This window comes from Saccoglossus kowalevskii, chromosome 19 (assembly GCF_978046115.1).
Source record: "Saccoglossus kowalevskii chromosome 19, keSacKowa6.1, whole genome shotgun sequence".
NCBI classification, from domain to species: Eukaryota; Metazoa; Hemichordata; class Enteropneusta; family Harrimaniidae; genus Saccoglossus; species Saccoglossus kowalevskii.
The window spans coordinates 21,452,820-21,475,950 of record NC_140659.1 but is presented as its reverse complement, the minus strand read 5'-3'; the positions used below and the strand labels follow the sequence as shown (position 1 = coordinate 21,475,950).

Below are 23,131 nucleotides of genomic sequence, written 5' to 3'. Positions count from 1 at the left end.
GTATGTGTTTAACTTTCCCATATAATATTACTTTTGTTATTACATTCTTACACTCTAATCAATTAGTGAGTTTCTGTAACTGCTAAGCAAATGAAAAAAATGTTGTTACGTTTAAGTTAGGGATTGGTCAGTTACTTCGGCCTAGGGGGGTCGGTGGAGCAGTAGGGGGGTTACCCTGTTTTTGATTGTGCGAATAGGGGGGGTCACCCTGTTTTTGATATCATGTTTTCCAGAATTCACACACGCGCTCATGCATATATTTTTTTTAAATGATATTTCAGAACAAACGATAAAAAAGTTAATCGTACAAATGTGTTCTTAATAATAACTATTACCTATATTGCCTATAAATTTGTTGATGCAAAAAATGTTATAGGCTAAATATTTTGAGGTTAAAGTTGCCAAATAACTAACAGATTATGCAATGCGGCTAGAACCCCAATTATACAATTAAGTTTTAAACACATCCCAAGTCCATGTGCTGCTGATATCAGATTATTTTATTTAAAGTCTGAAGTCACTATTGTATAAGATATTTACTGAATTTATCCAATTATAACAGGAGACGGAAAGACAGCACAGCAATTAGTACAAAGAGCAGTGACAGTTTTTGTTCAGCAAATCAAAAAAGTTAAATTTGTGAAAATGCTGATATATGTCACACGCAACGTAATATTACCGTAATTGGTATAGTACAGGTGTGATGGTTCAAATACCAAAATGGCAACAGTAACAGAAAGACTTCCCTGGCGGCGATGATAAAATACGAACACGGAGCCAACAGATGAGGTTTCAACTGGTACTGGTATTATGATACTCTGCAAACATCAAGTACAATAACGCGGTAAAACTCCAAACCTCCAATAACTAGATACTTAAACTCCAATACAATTCAACGAGATCTCCGATCTGATCTCAGTGCTGAACAACTCCCCTATATATACCCACACTGTCTATAAATAGACCATTACATCAGCATACATAATGATTCTTGAACTTACTACAAATTTCTAGAATGTTCCATTACCTTCCATTGCCTCCTACAGTGTTCTATTACCTATTCAACCAGTTTCTAAAAAAAAATATAGAATATTCCACCCAGACACAGTACGGTTCTAGAACATGTCAGTGACACGGAAGTAGTAAATATGTCGTATGCGACAATATATAAATTAAAATAAATGATGAAAAAATAAATAAATAGTTTTTTTGTTTTTTTAACTTTTAAATATGCATATTTTGCTCTGTAAAACACCAAAATCCAACACAAATTTAAACAAAAATCAAAGTTTGCTTTGTTTTCATAAGCACAGACTGTGCTTCGGGTGTAAAGCTTTCCTGGTCTATAAGATACGAAAGATATTTTAAATCCAACTTAGTTTTCAAAGAGTTCAAACCGCCTAGATTCAAATTCTCTTTTCCTATCTTATAAGGGCGTTTATCGAGTAAGTACTCCACAGCTTTGCTTTTATTTACTATCTTTAGCAGAATAGATCCCCCCCCCCTTCCTGCAGCCATTTCTGTAGTCATTTTTTGGCTTTATGCTTCTTCTCCCATCCTAAGGTCTATTAAATGCAAACACTAAAAATTATGTCAAAATTATGGCAAACCATGATATTTTCAATGCACATATATTACATTTTGTAATTATGTCAGAGCCAAAACTGTTAATGTTTCTTTGTTTTTTTTAGGGGGTCAGCATGTTTTAAGTTTTAAAATATAATGTGTGTGGGGGGGGGGTCACCCACTTTTTTTTATTTGATAGGGGTGGGTCAACTGAGATTTACAGCTGGCAAAATGGAATCAATAGCCCCCCCCCCCCTAGGCCGAAGTAACTGACCAATTCCTTATTTGTGGTATAATGTGGGTGCATTCAAAACTGTTGGGATGTATTAAACAAACAAAAAATAACTGAATAAAATAGAAAAGTTCTCTGTCCTTTGACCCATTCCGGTGACCTTATTTAACCTACGCATGCGCAATAAGCCAAACAAATATGGCCGCCGTAAAACAGGAATCGCGCAACGGCGGAGAAGTTTTTACAAAACCGGAAGATAGTGGCAACAATGGAGTGAATATTTTAGAAGGAAACCAGGTAAGGCCAGGGTGACATGTTTCTGAGTATAATCGGCGAGAGCTAAAGGTTATCTAGTTTATACTGTACCCTAGTTCACTTCAACTGTTTAATACGAACACGAAATGTCCGTCGATGTTATCATGCATTGCCAATGTCGACAACAGCATCTTGGTAAATAAATCACGACTCGTGCATTTTAATCTATGAGTAATTATAGAAATAATATCGTGGACTGGTAATATTTGCCGTTCAGTTTAAACTCAATAAATGCGACAAAACAACCTAAGGTGTATTTGTGTCAGTGATGTCATTGTTTTTAATTCACATTCGGTTTCAATGGTTATTGTGTGTGTATATGTGACGGTCACATGACATGACTCTTCTATATTATACCAGAGATACATTACTTGGGGTTTGCAACGCGCATAGTACTGTATGGTGACATCATGCCAAGATCCCATTCAACTCTCATCTCGTAGATAGCGAGACTAATGCTACGACCTTCTGGCATGACATAGGCGGTTTGTAATAAAACAATAAAACATGTATTACCACATTCATAATGAAAAAATGTAATACATCGAAAATATACAGAAAATATAGTTATCGTAATCCGTCATATCGTAAGCAGCTATTTTGATCCACCTGCACATCCCAGTATCCTAGTTACCTCGGGCATGCGCATTCGCATTTTTCTGAGTTGGAACGCTTATGCGAGAGCGAGATTGTAATGGAATCTTGGTATAATGTCACCGTAGTTGCAAACCCCAAGTAATGTACCTCTGATTATATGTATTCCACGGCGGTGGATGCTTCTCGACACAAGAGTCCAGTCAGCTGTGTTTAGTGTTATTTACAAATAATATTTGTTTACAACCATTTCGATAACTTTGCTCGTTCTTTGTTTGTTCATTAGGCAGTTTATACGCTGCAAGTTTGGGAAATCCCCAAAATCCCTTACTTACCAGTCACTACGTCGATGTAATTTTTCATCCGATCAGTCAATATTAATAGCACTGCATTAATAGAGTGGTATATTATTCTCAGTAGAAAACTTCATGGATTGTAGGTTCCTTGAGCCTAATCTACCCAATGATAATGAATATACATAATAAAGAGTAGGTTTAGATAAATTTTGTTTACAATGCAGCTTGACAATACCATCAACCCTTGAGTGCCAAAGTTAACTTAGGAACCATCCACAAAATAGTTACATTTATAGTCTGCTTTTTACACAAAAATAATGCGAAAATTTAATTTTTTTTTTTATTAAAAGCTAGAAGTAATTTTACAACTTGTCCGTTTGTTCCATAATTATGATTAAATTTAGTAAAATTACAAAAACTGTGGAGAAAATTACCAAAATTTGAGCGGGAAATAAATAAAAGGGTTAAGGTTTTTCCCGGTACAATAAAGCCTCTGTTTTAGCAGCAAACATTGTAGTTTCACTTCGTTGTCACTAACGTTAGTTATTTTACTTCAAGGTTTCTTACATAGGGTTTGATATTGATTCAATCCCTGAGTTTATTATCAAGAAATATGGATCATCAGCAAAGCGATTGGATCTCAGTTTTAATTGTCTAAGGTAAGAAACATTGATATTACAAAAACTGAATTTTTAATTAGACAACAATTACTGTAAACCACTTTCATTTCATAGGCGACAAGTTTTTGCAAATTTCGCAGGTCAGTGAAAAAATTGTAAAATTTTGTAGCAGTGAAAATTTACTCTGGGGGTTACACAAAGTGTCCGTGACTTTTGTGTTTTTGACTCCCATGTGTGAAGCACAAAATGGGAGTCTTTGCGGTTAGTGTGTCTGTATGTGTGTGTGTGTGTATGTGTGTCCGACTGTTCCACTGCTATCTCAAGAACCATACATCGGTTTTTGATGAAACTTGGTGCATAGATGCTCTGGGCCAATGCGCAGATTTGATTAGGTTTTGGTAAAAATCCATGCTCGTTAATTACCTAATTTGCATGATAATTAGCTAATTTTTAGCTGTTCTATGACTGTTCCACTGATATCTAAAGAACCACTCATTGGATTTTGATGAAACTTGGTACATGGATGCTCTGAACATATGCGCAGATTTTATTAGTTTTTGGTAAAAATCCGTGCATATTAATTACCTAATTTGCATGATAATTAGCTATTTTTTAGTGGTTCCATGACTATTCCACTGATATCTAAACAACCACTCATTGGATTTTGATGAAACTTGGTACATAGATGCTCTGAACTAATGCTAGGTTTTGATTAGGTTTTGGTAAAAATCCATGCTCGTTAATTACCTAATTTGCATGATAATTAGCTAATTTTTAGCTGTTCTATGACTGTTCCACTGATATCTAAAGAACCACTCATTGGATTTTGATGAAACTTGGTACATAGATGCTCTGAACATATGCACAGATTTGATTAGTTTTTGGTAAAAATCCGTGCATATTAATTACCTAATTTGCATGATAATTAGCTATTTTTTAGTGGTTCCATGACTATTCCACTGATATCTAAACAACCACTCATTGGATTTTGATGAAACTTGGTACATAGATGCTCTGAACTAATGCTAGGTTTTGATTAATTGTTGGTAATAATCCGTGGATACTAATTACCTAATTTGCATAATGATTAGTCAATTTTCGGTTTTTCCACTGATATCTCAAGTACTAATCATCACATTTCAATGAAACTTGGTACATAGATGTCATATGACACTGCACAGACCTGATAGTTTTTATGGTAATATCAGTACATATAATTACCTAATTTGCATAATTAATTAATTTTCAGCTTTTGATATATGTAGTGAGCATTACATTTCAATGAAACTTGGTACTTACATACTCAAGGACTATGCAGAGATTGATTGTTTCGGATAAATATTTGTGCATATTAATCACCTAATTTGCATAATTAGTTAATTTTCAGCTTCTCCACGGGTATCTCAAGTACTAATCATCGCATTTCAATGAAACTTGGTACATAGATCCTTTAGGACTATGCAGAGACCTGATTAGTTTCAGGGTAAATAATTGTGCATATTAATTACCTAATTTGCATAATTAATTTTCAGCTTTTTCTACTGATATCTAAAGTACTAATCATCACATTTCAATGAATCTAGAATTATGCAGAGACCCAATTAGTTTTTGGTAAATATTTGTGCATATTAATCACCTAATTTGCATAATTAACCAATTTCCAACTTTCACACTGATATCTCAGGTACTAATCATTACATATCAATGAATGTTTATACATGGATGCTGTAGGACAATAGACAGATCTGGATAATTGTGGGTTAAAATCTGTACATATTAATTACCCAATTTGCATAATTAACCAATTTTAAGCTTTCACACTGATATCTAAAGTATTAATTTCCATTTTAGGGTAAAACTCTGTTCATATTATTTCCCTAATTAGCATAATAATTCATAATTTTTTGGTTCTAATCACATTTCAATTAAACTTGGTACATAGAGTTTTTGTTACATTGCGCAGACCTCATTAGTTTTACAATCAAATCTGTTCATGTTAATTTTCTGATTTGCATAATTAGTTTTCAGCTAAGTAATTTCAAATTATATTTAATGTGTCTCCAATACTCTCAGCACATGGGAGTTCTTTCTAAGCTTTCTTTGATTTTGTCTTTACGAATGCCAGAAATGAAGCAAATTTAGTACTTTCCTTTTAGTTACATCGGCACATTGACTGACATAACCAGTTGCTCATACATTTTCAGAAATGTCTATACAGTTGTTTAGTAAATTGTACAAAAGCATTTAACAATGTGTGGAGAGATCTCTTATTTTTAAAATTACAAAATATTGGTATTAATGACAAATTTTAGCAAGTCGATGTATAGGAATATTATATACAAATTGAAATTATTAACTGATGGTTTAACCATCGGCATTAAAGGGCGGTGGTCGTTGCGCAGTGCGTGTTCGAATTTCATGTAAATAAACAATGTATTTTACACGCGTTGTATACGTCGCTATGAGTTCCCCATATCGAACAGGACGCGGCACGATGACCGCCGTCCTTTAATATGATGACATTTGTTGAGTATGGAAGTTTATTTCTCATGTGATATCAGTGTATCTGATGTTAAAGCCTTGATGCATTGCATCAGACAAGTTACATTAATGTCTTCTGAGATGCAAGACTGACAGAATAACTGTACTTGTCCATGCATGCATAACTGCAAAGTATCATTTTGACGTTAAAACTTTAAAAATAATTTTATACGATTTTTATTTTTCAGAACTCTGGAAGGGATTGATAAATTTCTAAATTTACAGGAATTGGTTCTTGACAACAACAACTTGGATGACACCCTAGTGTTTCCACATCTACCGCATTTACATATATTAACAGTCAATAAAAATAAAATATCCTTTTTGTCAAAAATGGTTTGTATATTAAAACTTGACAGTTTTTTAGCTCCTCTGTCGACTTATCATATGAGTGATTGTCCGGCGTCGTCCGTGTCAACGTTTTACTTTTTCGACTTCTTCTTGAAAACTACAAGCCTGAATGCTTTGATACTTCGTGTATATGTACCTTGGGTAGATTTCTCTCAGATTTGTTCATTTCATGATGATATCTTCAATTCTCTAATTTTGGTGAATATTTTTGTCATTTTTGGTAAAAAGTGATATTTTCAACTTCTTGTTAAAAACCGCAAGTCCAATTGCTTTGATATTAAATATATAGGTACTATATGTGGACCTCTCTCAAATTTGTTCATTTTGTAATGATGTCTTCAATCCTCTAATTTTGGTGAATATTTTTGTAATTTTTGGTAAAAAGTGATATTTTCGACTTCTTGTTAAAAACCAATAGTTCAATTGCTTTGATATTACGTATATAGATACTACATGTAGACTTTTCTCAGATTTGTTCATTTCGTGATGATATCTTCGATTCTTTAATTTTGGTGAATATTTTTGTCATACTTGGTAAAAAGTGATATTTTCGATTTCTTGTTAAAAACTGTAAGTCCGATTGCTTTGATATTACATATACACTGTATAGGTACTACATGTGGACCTCTCTCAGATTTGTTCATTTTGTGATGATATCTTCAATTCTCTAATTTTGGTGAATATTTTTGTCATTATTGGTAAAAAGTGATATTTTCGACTTCTTGTTAAAAACCAAAAGTTCAATTACTTTGATATTACATATATAGGTACTACATGTGGACCTCTCTCAGATTTGTTCATTTTGTGATGATATCTTCAATTCTCTAATTTTGGTGAATATTTTTGTCATTTTTGGTAGAAAGTGATATTTTCGACTTCTTGTTAAAAACTGTAAGTCCGATTGCTTTGATACTATACATATTGTTCATTTTCTAATGATGTCTTCAGTTCTTTAATTGAAATGTGCATTGCTAACAGCGGAGCTATCTCAGCCGATAGGCTGCTTGTTGTCTTTACAGATATACCAACTTAACCTTTTCATCACCAGACTTTTTCGCCCAAATTTATCTGCACTTTTTTCTTATATTCTTCAATATTTCTAGAAATGAACCCTAATTTTTGAGCCAACAGACAAAATTTGGGTCAGTTTTCAGTTTTTACTCAAAAAATTTGGCTGTTTTTGTCCCAATCTTCTAAAGGAAAGTGCAGACTATAAACGGGACTATTTTGTGAATTTGTGATAAGAAGAGGGAACTGGTGGTGGAAAGGTTAAAAGGACAGTTATTGTTTTGAATGAAACAGTTCCTAGGCTATGTAGTATCATAGTATAAGGTTACCGTTGATTTTTCAATGATAACATTTTGAAAAACGTGACAGTGAATATAAAGTGTAAGTGGCCAAATGTCATTGTACGCTTTTGGTTGATATACAACTTGTTTCATGCTTATAATGCTTTACTCATTTTTTTATGTTTTTAGTCCCCGTTCTGGGTTTCTTCCGTCCACTCCCCTTTATGTCTCCAACATTTTCTCAGAAATTCTGCAGCAGATATCAATGACACTTGGCAGGGTGAAGAACAAGTCTCTGTTGAATATGCACGTAATTTTTTGTCCAGATCTGAAAATCCTATGTGGGTCTTTTTCAAGATTTTCATCCAAAATTACCTCTCTCTACTGCACTGAGAGAACAACTGAGCATGCTCAGAATAAATAATTAGCTTAGATTGTGATGCTAGGGTTTTTACCTTGCCCGTACATATGAAAACTTGTGCTTACAACTGGTTTTTAATCCGTGTCGAAAACGTGCACAGAATGGTCGTTTTGTGCACGTTTTCGACACGGCTTATCAGCTACCTCGAGTGCCAAATCCATGAAATAAACAACCAATGTCAATAGAGTAGCCTAGGTGTTAAAAATGGATTAAGTACTGGCAAACCAACTTCTGCATAGGTATGTTTCTAAACGCTTGCTTTTTAGCTGATTTAGTCATCATTTTTGAACTCAGAAGCCCGCAAAACCTAATATTACATGTGAGTACGAAACAAATCCGTTGAGATTTCACGTTTTCCCATAAAAGGGATGCTGGCTGTTCCCTCTCTGGACTCCCTCCCCGCGTATACTAGTACTGGTACTACCATGGATTAGTACCTTCCATGGTACTACCAACTCTAACCATGTCCCCATTTGGTGACGCATGTAAAGCTATAAATGGGCATCAATACTCATTTCGCCCAATATTTCGCTTTTATAACATTTTATAACATATCACTTAATTTCCGACCGGAAACACGACCATGTTTTTATCCCTTTTTTTCTCACTCGCTTATTAAAAACACTGACCTCTTGTTCAAACACTGAACACTGGCACATGAGTTGTCGAAATGGTTGGTTTAGTGCTAAAGTTTGAGGATTCAATGAGTATTAACCATTATTTAATTTCGAACGACACTTCCAAACCATCATACTTTGTTTCGTTCGCGAACGTACAGCGGGACTGTGTTCCGTTTGAATCCAGGGCTGCTATATATCGTTTCAACAACATGATTATCGAGACAATTACGTGATACAGGCAATGCTAACTCCTTAGGGCAGAGAGCAGATACACCAGGAACATATTGATGCCACGGCCATGTATTTAAAATGCGAGCATGCAGACAGGCGATAATATCTGGGTTCGCGCGCTCTAAAAAATAAGCGAAAATTATTCAACAGGCGGTTGCAAAAGCAATTAAAAATGATAATCGAAAAGCAGAAGCGAGCAGGAGGTTGGGTGAAATTAGTGCTGTACATTCAGGTCCTTTGTAAAAATACGATCGGCCAAGATCTATATCATTCTGAGGCACGCTAGAGACAGACAAAATGCAGTTTTAAATATTGACACCGTTCGTATTTTTTAAATGAGTCAAAAAATAAATAAATTGTATGCTGCTTAAGCGATGATGGATCGAAACAGACTCGTTTTGCAAGTTTTAACGGCTACGTTCTGCTGAAGATACAAGACTTCACTTTCGGAGTTATTACCGAAGATAATGTACAACAGCAAAAAACAACAACATTTGGTTATGTGAAATAGAGTAGCATTCATGTAGGTCCAATCAGTACTGTTGTATCGTCTATTTCGTCAACCGAACGTTACTACCCGGACCTGCTCGTCGATTATTATTGCAAATGTCATTTTTTTCCAGAATCAATTGGGTATAAGTACGTTATTTTAGAATGATTTTCATTTGGTTTCACCAAAGACAATTGTCTTTGGTATCACGTGATAGTTAATCTGATTTATCATATAGCATTACAAACAGGAAGTCCTCGGCATGGGTCAGAGTACTAGTATACCCCAGACCACTCGTTTTGATGAATGGTCTGGGTGTGGCTTGTGGGTAAGAATAGAAAATGAATTTCGGTGAAGTTGTGATTATTTGGATTTTTGAGAACGGATTTTTACTATTGAAATGAAATTATCACGTCTAGGGGTGAATTGTTAATAGGTGAAGTGATGTTAAAAACATAAGTAGTTCATCTTCTTGCGTACACCGCAACAACAAAGGTTTATTTTCTAACACAGATCGCCAGTCAAAAGGGTGGCGTTTGGACGTAACCCCGGAGTTAAATCATAGACAATATAGTAGGAAGGACAAGCAACTCCAGCGATTCTATTGTAGCAGGGTAGGCTGGAAAAAAGTTAAGCTGATTTAAACTAACCGTTAACATAAACTAAATATTTATTTCGATTTCTCGTTAAGGTAGAGATGCCTGACAGGTATTTTAATTAGTTAATTAGGCAACCAAGATGACCTCCCTTGTCCACAAAACTATATACAGCCAAAACAAAGTCAGCTTGGACATTCAGTTGTGAGACATGACAAAATAAACGGTGCCAGTGATAGATTTCGCGAATGAAAGAACAAAATAAACGCAATCAAAGGCGCCGACCACGCGCGTTCGAAATAAATAGAACTGACGAGAAATTTCGCCAGCATCTTTCACTCACGCAAACGCACACACATGCTATTTCCGTATATTGAATACGTTGGTAACGGAAGGGACAAGTTTAAATCATCTTTGTATTAACACAACTTGAAAGCAACAGTCTCACACTGAATATATGTTTATAAATTATCAAACTAAACAATCAATGAAGCGGACTGCGTAATTTCGTTGATGAGAGTCGCCTACGGTATTCCATGGGTATTCTAAATGGCCGTTGCTGATCACGAGTTCCCGTGTGTAGATGATTTGCTCGATGTTTTTTTTTCGGATTTTGATGACGGTGGAAATGATAGTGAAGAAGATCCAAACGCAGTAGACACAGCAATTCATGTTAACAACTCTGTGTGTGTGATTCAGAGCCCGGGCATCAACATCGAAAATAGCGAAGATTTGCGTTTTCTTGATCGTCACGTAAAAGAAACCCTTTGAAACGCTAACAAAAAACCGAAAATAGTGAAAATAGAATAATAAAGACAATCGTGCCTCATTTATACACAAGTATTCGAGTTATTTTGTTGAAATTATTAATAAAAACAGGGTATAACGTAGGTAGACGTGCATTCAGGCTGAAAGACTGGACGTGTCGTCAAGATGGCGACAGACGTGAAAACGGAAAACGGAATGAAAGTCTATTAAAAAAATGCGAGACAGACAACAACAAAAAACAAGTGTAGTCAGTGAAAATAACAAAATTTGACGATTTATGCATCATGAAAACAATAATATTCATGTATTTTGTCGAATACGGCGTACACACTTACACATGCATTCCGTTTGAAAGAGTGTGAATAAGTAGTCAAGATGACGACAGACATGAAAACGGACGGATTGAAAGTTAATTTCAAAATAAGTGCAAGACAGAGAACAAAAAACGAGCACAGTCGGTGGAAAATAACATAATATGAAGATTCATGCATCATGAAAACTAAAATATTCGAAAACGGGGTACAACCTTAGACATGAATTCCAGTTGAAAGAGTGGGAGCTATTGTCAAGATGGTGACAGACGAGAGAACATACGGATTCAAAGTCTGTTTGAAAAAAAAATGCGTGGCAGAGAAAAATAAAAAACGAGCATAGTCGGTAAACAATAACATAATAAGATTCATGCACCATGAAAACAAAAATATTCAAATATTTTGTCGAAAACTGGGTACAGACTGAATATAACATGTACGGAAACATTACTGCCGTCTGAAACTAACTTTTAATTTTATTCAATTAAACAGGAACATATATATTAAGTCATATTTTTTACTAGTGAACCACGTTCACAAGAACATCTGATAACTATTGTGTGTTCGGTAGATGCGCATTGCGGAAAGATACTTGTAGTTTGATACGAAAGTAGTGACATCGCATGGAAGTAAATATGACGTTATTGTTTACTTGCTCATCATAATATTCTAGCCCTGCTTACGTTGGGCATACGGCATTTGACATTGGTGTTACTATATTACTATACTGTCTATGGTTAAACAGGGCCCAAATTGATAGGGAGTAAAACACGGAAGTGGAAGAGCTGTCCATGCATTGACCAATCACACAAGAGCTCACAAACACCAACGAAATATTTGTTGTTGTACTTAACAAAGGGGTTTGGCACTAAAAACAATGGAACGTTTATAGGCTTAACGTTGGATTTAGATCGTGTTATAATCCAAATCCCCCACTAAGACTTGTAAGCACCAATTTTCATATGTAACATCAAAGATGGAAGGGAAAGGTATATTAAGGGAAAAATTTCTGTCGGCGTTATCGTTAATAATTGTTATTGTGTGCACAATAACTTTACTAATTCTATTCCAAACTTTATTAAACTTGGTCACCTTATTCATCAGTATAAAGTCTTCCCTGAGTATGATCGACAGATGTCCTGTATGAAAATATCATGCAAAAATTGAGAAAATCTGATAAAATATTTTGACTGTTTCTACTTGGCTTATCACTGATGATACACATTCAAAGGTCACTGATCTCCGTGGAAATATGCATTGTTTTCTGTGTCCTTGGTAATGTATCTCCCAAATCCCATGGGATTACTAGACTGGGTTTTTGCACAGTCTGATACACATTTGCAAACCTAAAATCTTTACAGAAAACAAGATGTCAGAAAGTCAATATAAGCACTCCTATGAATTGGGTGCCAAACTTTGATCAAGATCTGCGGCTAATAGAAAATGTGTTTAATCCAAAGTTATCAAATCAAAAACAATACATAAAAAGCAAAACGTTGCATCCACATTTTGAAAAGAAAATTTTTCTCAAAAATAGGTATTCTGTATTTGACAAACAGTTCATTCGACAAATGAAAATTCACAGGAATTTGAATTTCAGCTATTAGAACAGAATGATAGAGCTTTTATAATAATGATTTAAAAAAGCACTTTAAAAACAAAGATTGCAGTGTTTGAAGATGTAGATTCTCAGGAGGCAAAGTACTGTTGACTTCTCTCTCTACTGGACACCAACTAACTATTTAAGTTGATTTGCATTACAAAGCAGAGCTTGCAACATGATAGAGGGTGTTTTATTTTACTTTTCAAAATAATACAGTATTTCACACAATGAATATAATAAGCAGTTCATATTTGTCTCAGTGAATCATTAATTTTTGACAGACACCTGTACAAAATACTTGGGCAAAAGCCAGCTATGATTTTCTGGTATCTTGCATGATTTATGAATCTATTCACCTCTAAATGCAGCACTTTTTTTTCTGAGATGAGGCATTTATTTTTATACTAAAATATCTGAATTACTTTGAATAAAGCTGGAAATTATGTTCCTTAAAATAATTAAACAAATTAGGCACCAATGTTTTTACATCTATCAAGGATATTCTGTAGACTGCTTTCCTACTGTTATTTCAACCCCAAAACTTGTATTCAAAATTAATTATGCATATTCATAACAATGCATATTCATATTGAAACAAACTATGATAAAAGAAATATTGTATATAAAAAGGGCAAGGTCACCAGTGTTCAACTATTTTTAGTGATGTCATGACCTTGTCATGACCTTGATCTGAATCAGTGACAGTTGGGTCGTACCATTACCAATCAGAAGAAAATGTAAAGGGGTGCCAGGGATACATTTTGATGGGAATTATAGTGGTGATACTGAAACAAACCCAGGTCCTGGTAATATACAAAGACCTGAATTAACAATGAAGTCAAGTTGTTATTAAAGGTACATCAAGGTTTACTCAGATTTATGAATGCAGTTTCTTGAGCATGTATAAGACGTAGTTTAGTCGCACTTGTGTACTCTGAGATTTTGAACCCGGGTCAATGAAAGTTTTCAGTTATCAGATTAAGGGAAATCACTTTATGATGAGTTGTACCCACATAGAGTACATATTAATTCAATTGTTTGCAGATGTTCTATGTATTATTTTAACATGAGTATTTTATAATTAAATAACGGGGACTGTGACATTCATTGTTTTTATTTTTTGACCACCATTATTTGCCATCTTTCACAAAATAATAGCACATCATTTTTTCAGATTTTTTTTATCAAGAACTGTAGCCAATGAGAAAAAACATTCATTTAGTCAAAAATTATAAAGAAATTGCAGGAAAAAATACATACCCAGGGGTAAAAATGTTTTTTGTTTTCAAAATATTGGCATCCAAAAAGTTAATAAAAAAAGTCAACTATAACAGATGTGATTTTCTTAACCAAGACTACATTACAGATATTGACGCCTTTGTGGACAAAGTTCGAGAAAATTTACCGTCTTTAGAATACCTTAGTCTCCTTGGCAACATAGCTTGCCCCAATGAGCTTTCAGCACCAGATAAAGATGAAGAGGACTACCAACGATACAGGTAACTATAGGTTTCACACCTTAATTAGAATTTGTTTCACGCCTCATCATCACATAAGAACAAAGCAAATGTAATCCCCCTTCTATTTAAAAAACAATTTTTTGCAAGTGATGCTTGTATTTCTAACTGTTTTATTGAAATGCAATAGAAAACCAACTGGCCTACAATTTAGCTTTCATTCGTAAATAAAGAAAATTTTGTGCTTTCCTGTCTAGCCCTTCTAAGAACCAGACCATCCAAATTCCTATTGGGGTTCTTCTCCTTTTAATCTGAGTAGTAAATAAATAAGTATTTGATAGCTGTCTTGACATTCTGTTCCTTTCATTTCAGATATTTTGTTCTGTACAGACTTCCTAACTTAAAATTTCTAGATTCCAATCCCGTGTCTTATAATGAAAGGTGTGAAGCCAAAAGAGTTGGATCATATATGAAAATAGTGAAACCACCTGAAGAAATGGTAAGCAGATTTGCGATGAATGTATGTGTGAATGTCATGCATACTGTATTTTGTTCCTTGTCCAGTGACGTGTCAGAGCTGTAACTGTTCATGCTATAATCACCTTCAAGCTGTATATCATCATTACCATTAATATTGAATGTGGCCAAATTAATTTAATACACAGTGGAAATATTTATGCTGATTTTAAAATCAACATGCTTAGACGGCATATCTAATTAGCGTATATTAGTTTTGCAGATTTCTTGTAGTTGATCATGTGATAAAAAGATTATCACCTGATATCACTCATTTATGGAGCTATCGGTACTATGTATTTTGTGTCAACCAGTTCTACAAACTGAATATCGTGTGATAACCTCATAGTATTACTATACATTTATCAAATTATGGTACACACAAATTTGACTTTTTTAGTTTGATGGTGAAGAAAGCCAGTCACCACCAACAAGTCCATATACACCATTACCACAGTCAGTAAAAGAAGGAGGACAACACAAAGGTTAGTGAATATATTAATTCATTGAGGTAGTCACAATTGTAATGTCTTCTAGACTGGCAAAGTCAGGACTTCTTTTTTCTTTTACAAAAAGAAATAATAAATTGTTGTTTTAGTCCTTTTAGCGTTAGCGCGATCACTAACCTGACCGCTAAAGAAATCCCGACTGGATGCATCTGCGGGCATTTGACTAATATTAATTACTAGTCTTCGTTCGGACGCAGTCCGAAAACGGGAACTTATATTTTGATCTCTGTGCGTCCGTGGGTGCGTCCAGATCTGTATCTTAGAAATGCCTGGACCAATCACAATCAAACTTCACACGTACATCATACATGATATTATACATATGCACATCAATTTGTTTCACGATCTGATTCAAGATGGCCGAATGGCGACCATTTTTGTTCTAATAAATGTTTTGTTTTAATAAATGTGGTTCTAGTGCCATATCTCTGACTTGCTGTGACTGATTATGTTCAAATTTTAAATATTCATTATACATCATGTCATAGATGTACAGATATATTGGTTTGACGATCATATTAAAAATGGCAGAACGGTAGCCATTTTTGTACATTTCTGGCATTTATGGATGGATTTTGTTCAAACTTCGTATATACATTAGACATTATGGGTTCCTAATGCACATCATTATATTTTTCAGATCGAATTCAAAATGGCTGACTGGCGGCCATTTTGTTTTAATGAATGGGCTTCTAGAGCCATATCTCTGACATGCTTAGACTGATTATGTTCAAATTTTATATATTTATTATACATCATGTTATAGATATATACAAGTTTTAATTAATGCTGTTCCAGAGCAATATCTCTCAATATGGACAAGTACTCGTTTCATGATCAGATACAACTGTCAATCATTTTTATGTTAAACAATCATCATAATCATATTCCTGACATGGTTATATTCCAACTATATTACTATAAACAAAACTATATATCTTAAATTCGATAACTAACAGGGACTGTGCCATGCATGGCTTGTTCATGATATCATTGCTTATTCATAAGTGGGTGTGTGAAAGTAAACGTGACCTTTTAAAAATTGATTCGATTCGATCGCAGAGATGGATACTTTAACTTTTTAAGTGCAACGGCGATACTTTCATCCATGTTTACTGAAAACAAGTTGATTTAAATGTCCAATGTATATAAGTAGTCTTTCAAAATCGTTGGGACCTCAGAAGTGAAAGGTCACGTACATTAACATAGATAAGAGATCGCGTATATACAGCTGCACTTTGATTCGTTGTCAATGCTAGTCAACATCGTCTAATTAGCATTATCACTAGAGTGATTCCATTCCGGTTTTCACTTCAACGCAGGGGGTCGTCTGCAGATGCGTCCAGTCGGGATTTGTTTCGCAGTCACGCTAGTTTTTGCGATCACATTAAAAATGCTAAATTGACAATTATATTATTTTTTTGTAAAACAAAAAAGAATTCACGACTTTGCCAGTCTAGTGTCTGTACTGTAATAATGTCTTCTGTTGAAAGTGTCTCCACTCTAATGTCTTCTGTTAATATAATGTCTTCTGTTGAGGGTGCCTCTACTGTAAGGTCCTCTGTAGAGAGTGTCTCTACTGTAATGTCTTCTGTGGAGAGTGTCTCTACTGTAATGTCTTCTGTTGAGGGTGCCTCTACTGTAAGGTCCTCAGTAGAGAGTGTCTCTACTGTAATGTCTTCTGTGGAGAGTGTCTCTACTGTAATGTCTTCTGTTGAGGGTGCCTCTACTGTAATGTCTTCTGTTGAGGATGCCTCTACTGTAATGTCTACTGTAAAGGGTGCCTCTACTGTAATGTCTTCTGTTGAGGGTGCCTCTACTGTAATGTCTTCTGTTGAGGGTGCCTCTACTGTAATGTCTTCTGTTGCGGGTGCCTCTACTGTAATGTCTACTGTTGAGGGTGCCTCTACTGTTATGTCTACTGTAGAGGGTGCCTCTACTGTAATGTCTACTGTTGAGGGTGCCTCTACTGTAATGTCTTCTGTTGAGGGTGCCTCTACTGTAATGTCTTCTGTTGAGGGTGCCTCTACTGTAATGTCTTCTGTTGAGGATGCCTCTACTATAATGTCTTCTGTTGAGGGTGCCTCGACTGTAATGTCTACTGTTGAGGGTGCCTCTACTGTAATGTCTTCTGTTGAGGGTGCCTCTACTGTAATGTCTTCTGTTGAGGATGCCTCTACTATAATGTCTTCTGTTGAGGGTGCCTCTACTGTAATGTCTTCTGTTGAGGGTGCCTCTACTGTAATGTCTTCTGTTGAGGGTGCCTCTACTGTAATGTCTTCTGTTGAGGGTGCCTCTACTGTAATGTCTTCTGTTGAGGGTGCCTCTTCTGTAATGTCTTCTGTTGAGGATGCCTGTACTATAATGTCTTCTGTTGAGGATGCCTCTACTGTAATGTCTACTGTTGAGGGTGCCTCTACTGTAATGTCTACTGTTGAGGGTGCCTCTACTGTAATGTCTTCTGTTGAGGGTGCCTCTACTGTAATGTCTTCTGTTGAGGGTGCCTCTACTGTAATGTCTACTGTTGAGGGTGCCTCTACTGTTATGTCTACTGTAGAAGGTGCCTCTACTGTAATGTCTTCTGTTGAGGGTGCCTCTACTGTAATGTCTACTGTTGAGGGTGCCTCTACTGTAATGTCTACTGTTGAGGGTGCCTCTACTGTAATGTCTTCTGTTGAGGGTGCCTCTACTGTAATGTCTACTGTTGAGGGTGCCTCTACTGCAATGTCTTCTGTTGAGGGTGCCTCTACTGTAATGTCTTTTGTTGAGGGTGCCTCTACTGTAATGTCTTCTGTTGAGAGTGTCCCTACTGTAATGTCTTCTGTTGAGGGTGCCTCTACTGTAATGTCTTCTGTTGACGGTGCCTCTACTATAATGTCTTCTGTTGAGGGTGCCTCTACTATAAGGTCCTCTGTAGAGAGTGTCTCTACTGTAATGTCTTCTGTGGAGAGTGCCTCTACTGTAATGTCTTCTGTTGAGGGTGCCTCTACTGTAATGTCTTCTGTTGAGGGTGCCTCTACTGTAATGTCTACTGTATAGGGTGCCTCTACTGTAATGTCTACTGTTGAGGGTGCCTCTACTGTAATGTCTTCTGTTGCGGGTGCCTCTACTGTAATGTCTTCTGTTGCAGGTGCCTCTACTGTAATGTCTTCTGTTGCGGGTGCCTCTACTGTAATGTCTACTGTTGAGGGTGCCTCTACTGTTATGTCTACTGTAGAGGGTGCCTCTACTGTAATGTCTTCTGTTGAGGGTGCCTCTACTGTAATGTCTACTGTTGAGAGTGCCTCTACTGTAATGTCTTCTGTTGAGGGTGCCTCTACTGTAATGTCTTCAGTTGAGGGTGCCTCTACTGTAATGTCTTCTGTTGAGGATGCCTCTACTATAATGTCTTCTGTTGAGGATGCCTCTACTGTAATGTCTACTGTTGAGGGTGCCTCTACTGTAATGTCTTCTGTTGAGGATGCCTCTACTATAATGTCTTCTGTTGAGGATGCCTCTACTGTAATGTCTACTGTTGAGGGTGCCTCTACTGTAATGTCTTCTGTTGAGGGTGCCTCTACTGTAATGTCTACTGTTGAGGGTGCCTCTACTGTAATGTCTTCTGTTGAGGGTGTCTCGACTGTAATGTCTTCTGTTGAGGGTGCCTCTACTGTAATGTCTACTGTTGAGGGTGCCTCTACTGTAATGTCTTCTGTTGAGGGTGCCTCTACTGTTATGTCTACTGTAGAGGGTGCCTCTACTGTAATGTCTTCTGTTGAGGGTGCCTCTACTGTAATGTCTTCTGTTGAGGGTGCCTCTACTGTAATGTCTACTGTAGAGGGTGCCTCTGCTGTAATGTCTTCTGTTGAGGATGCCTCTACTGTTATGTCTACTGTAGAGGGTGCCTCTACTGTAATGTCTTCTGTTGAGGGTGCCTCTACTGTAATGTCTTCTGTTGAGGGTGCCTCTACTGTAATGTCTACTGTAGAGGGTGCCTCTGCTGTAATGTCTTTTGTTGAGGATGCCTCTACTGTAATGTCTACTGTAAAGGGTGCCTCTACTGTAATGTCTACTGTTGAGGGTGCCTCTACTGTATTGTCTTCTGTTGAGGGTGCCTCTACTGTAATGTCTTCTGTTGAGGGTGCCTCTACTGTAATGTCTTTTGTTGAGGGTGCCTCTACTGTAATGTCTTCTGTTGAAGGTGCCTCTACTGTAATGTCTTCTGTTGAGGGTGCCTCTACTGTAATGTCTTCTGTTGAGGGTGCCTCTACTGTAATGTCTTCTGTTGAGAGTGTCCCTACTGTACTGTCTTATGTTGAGGGTGCCTCTACTATAATGTCTTCTGTTGAGGATGCCTCTACTGTTATGTCTTCTGTTGAGGGTGCCTCTACTGTAATGTCTTCTGTTGACGGTGCCTCTACTGTAATGTCTTCTGTAGAGGGTGCCTCTACTGTAATGTCTACTGTTGAGGGTGCCTCTACTGTAATATCTTCTGTTGAGGGTGCCTCTACTGTAATGTCTTCTGTTGAAGGTGCCTCTACTGTAATGTCTTCTGTTGAGGGTTGCCTCTACTGTAATGTCTTCTGTTGAGGGTGCCTCTACTGTAATGTCTTCTGTTGAAGGTGCCTCTACTGTAATGTCTTCTGTTGAGGGTGCCTCTACTGTAATGTCTTCTGTTGAGAGTGCCTCTACTGTAATGTCTTCTGTTGAGAGTGTCCCTACTGTACTGTCTTATGTTGAGGGTGCCTCTACTGTGCAGTCTCCTGTTAATAAGAATGGCTCTATTGTACAGTCTTCTGTTGAGGGTGTTGCTCCAGCAAGGTCTTCTGTTGTGGCACCTTCTAAAAGTCTACTATAAAGTCCTGTTAATGCTGTCTCCTGTCTATCTAAAAAAATCATCTAATTAATTTAATCTTGTCATCTTAAAGTTGATATTGAATGTTTTTTGTTTTGTTTTTTCATTAGGTACATTTGGACAATGTAGATATATGTACTATGGAAGACATTCAGAAGGAAACAGATTTATTAGGAACAATGACCTTTGAACTATTACCTCTTCACCTATACTTTTTCTTTTTTTTCTTTTTTTGCTGAAAGTATTCAAATGCTCACAGTAGCTGAGTAGCTCAGGTCTTTAACTTACTTTAGATAACTTGCCATATTTGTTTCAATGGGTGATAAAAATTACCCTAATAAAGTTTTAGTCTACTTTATTATATTTGGTGCTATTGGAATCCCCTCCCCCTCATATTAGCTGCTTTATTGAATAATTACAGGACAACTTTTGATATTCTAATATGAGTGAATTGACCTTAGACGTAAAGGTCATCACATCCACTATTTCTGTTACCATGGCTACATAGAACAGTGGGCGCGGAGATAGAAAGAGAATGGAGCACTGTTTTAGGGGTAAAAACAAGTCGCGTGATTGCCTCAAGATCTTGGCTGCCATTCGTGTCTTAAAGTTTATTGTAATTCCAGGCAACACAGCTTATGCAGAGCACCTTGCCAACCAGTAGTATGTTTGCCATTATCAAGTAAAAACTTGAGTTATATAAAAATTATAAATATTTTTCTAGCATTACAATCATGGTTTTAAATAAGTACCAATTTTGTTGATAAAATCCAAGCAACGCTAAGTAAGTTTGTTATGAATAACAATTGCATGTGATTGATACCAGTAATTTTTTCATTCATAATTCATTGGCGCACCAGGTGTTGTTGAAATTCAATTTGATATAATAGTGAAAATAGTTGAACTCAATCTGTGCATTCTTTTTTTTAATGAGCCCTAGAGTTGATGGTTCCCTTTGCGTTCCAGACTTTGGAATAACATAAACCCTCACCTTTTGCCAGTTGTCATAGTGAATTTAATAGAATTATGTCATGATTTTCACCACCAATGGCTATCATTTAAAAACCACCACCATTAAATATATAAATGAAACTTCATCAAAATGTGAGTTCAATAGGTCCATGATGAGTAGCATACTTCAATTTGTTGCATGAATTTATATTCGGCCAAAAAAGAAACATGTGTTTCCAGTAAACCCAATCATGTTAAGATTTTGCCTGCATCTTTTTATGGCTAAGGTGACCACTTCCTGTTTCTAGCTGCATGCTGGGTAAATCCTGCACAGGAAAATGACAGACCCATACATCATCATGGTATCAACAATTGCAAGAAAAATTAAAATAATAAAAAAGACTAAATGTTAACAGAAAATCGCTATTCATGTTTTTTGGCCTCAGGATAGCTTTTTTGTGCTAAACCTCCGCCTAGTCAACCACACACCCCTCAAAACTAATTAATTGTTGAAGGACTTTGACTTTAACAATCATAATTATATTGACAACGTATGCTGTGACATGTGGCAACTAATTAGTTTCCTAATTTTCTCAGTAATTCACTTGGAAAAATAACAACTGTGAGTCATAGTTTATACTACAAGGCTGAAACCAACAATGTAATGATGTAATGTTTTGACATTTGTTACTATGACTAAATACCCTCATTATTAAGACATTGAATCATGGATTGAGTTAAATATAAATGCCAGGGTGAAGTCACTGTTCACTGATTCTTAAAATATTCTAAATTGTGGCATGGTTTTTTTTTTTAATCAATGCAATCTGGATTCACTCATTTGGTACCCTGGGTTTACTCATTTGGTACCCTGGGTTTACTCATTTGGTACCCTGGGTTCACTTGATTTTAGTACCCTGGGTTCACTCATTTGGTACCTTGGGTTTAATCATTTGGTACCCTGGGTTTACTCATTTGGTACCCTGGGTTCACTCATTTGGTACCCTGTGTTCACTAATTTAGTACCCTGGGTTCACTTATTTGGTACCCTGGGTTTACTTGATTTTAGTACCCTGGGTTCATTTATTTGGTACCCTGGGTTCACTCATTTGGTACCCTGGGTTCACTCATTTGGTACCCTGGGTTCACTCATTTGGTACCCTGGGATCACTCACTCGGTACCCCGGGATCACTCACTTGGTACCCTGGAATCACTCATTTGGTACCCTGGGTTCACTCATTTGGTACCATGGATTTACTTGATTTTGGTACCCTGGGTTCAATCATTTAGTACCCTGGGTTCACTCATTTGGTACCCTGAGTTTACTTGATTTTAGTACCTTGGGTTTACTTGATTGGTACCTTGGGTTTATTCATTTGGTACACTGGTTTTACTCATTTGGTACACTGGGTTCACTCGTATGGTACCATGGGTTCACTCATTTGGTACCCTGGGCTTACTTGATTTTAGTACCTTGGGTTTAATTGATTGGTACCTTGGGTTTATTCATTTGGTACACTGGTTTTACTCATTTGGTACCCTGGGTTCACTCATTTGGTACCCTGGGTTTACTCATTTGGTACCCTGGATTCACTCATTTGGTACCCTGGGTTCACTCAGTTGGTACCCTGGGCTCACTTATTTGGTACCCTGGGTTTACTTTATTTTAGTACCCTAGGTTCATTCATTGGGTACCCTGGGTTTTACTCACTTGGTACTCTGGGTTCACTCATTTGGTACTCTGGGTTTACTCATTTAGTACCCTGGGTTTACTTGATTTTAGTATCTTGGGTTTACTTGATTAGTACCTTGGGTTCACTTGATTGGTACCCTGGGTTTATTCATTTGATATCCTGGGTTCACTCATTTTGTATCTTGGATTCACTCATTTAGTATCCTGGGTTTTTTCACTTTGTATCCTGGGTTTATTCACTTTGTATCCTGGCTTTATTCACTTTGTATCCTGGGTTTATTCATTTGGTACTGTAGGTTTAATCATTCTCTCTTTCTTCTATTTTA

At 36.3% G+C, this 23,131-nt stretch overlaps 1 protein-coding gene across 1 annotated transcript; it reads left to right on the top strand.

The window, feature by feature from the left end:
* The first annotated feature begins 1,986 nt into the window (after nucleotides 1–1,986).
* Nucleotides 1,987–20,518, top strand: LOC102807798 (leucine-rich melanocyte differentiation-associated protein-like). The gene is made up of 7 exons (XM_085493610.1): nucleotides 1,987–2,095; nucleotides 3,562–3,662; nucleotides 6,353–6,481; nucleotides 14,206–14,343; nucleotides 14,674–14,800; nucleotides 15,218–15,302; nucleotides 20,271–20,518. The coding sequence occupies exons 1-7, from the start codon at nucleotides 1,997–1,999 to the stop codon at nucleotides 20,348–20,350; spliced, it is 759 nt and encodes a 252-aa protein (XP_085349736.1). The 5' UTR covers nucleotides 1,987–1,996; the 3' UTR covers nucleotides 20,351–20,518.
* Nucleotides 20,519–23,131: the final 2,613 nt, after the last annotated feature.

Bases quoted from the DNA above. Each gene is read 5' to 3' on its own strand.
- LOC102807798 (XM_085493610.1), top strand. From the start codon at position 1,997: ATGGCCGCCGTAAAACAGGAATCGCGCAACGGCGGAGAAGTTTTTACA. The intron at 2,096-3,561 runs GTAAGGCCAGGG...TTTTACTTCAAG, and splicing joins ATATTTTAGAAGGAAACCAG to GTTTCTTACATAGGGTTTGA. The intron at 14,801-15,217 runs GTAAGCAGATTT...TGACTTTTTTAG, and splicing joins TGAAACCACCTGAAGAAATG to TTTGATGGTGAAGAAAGCCA.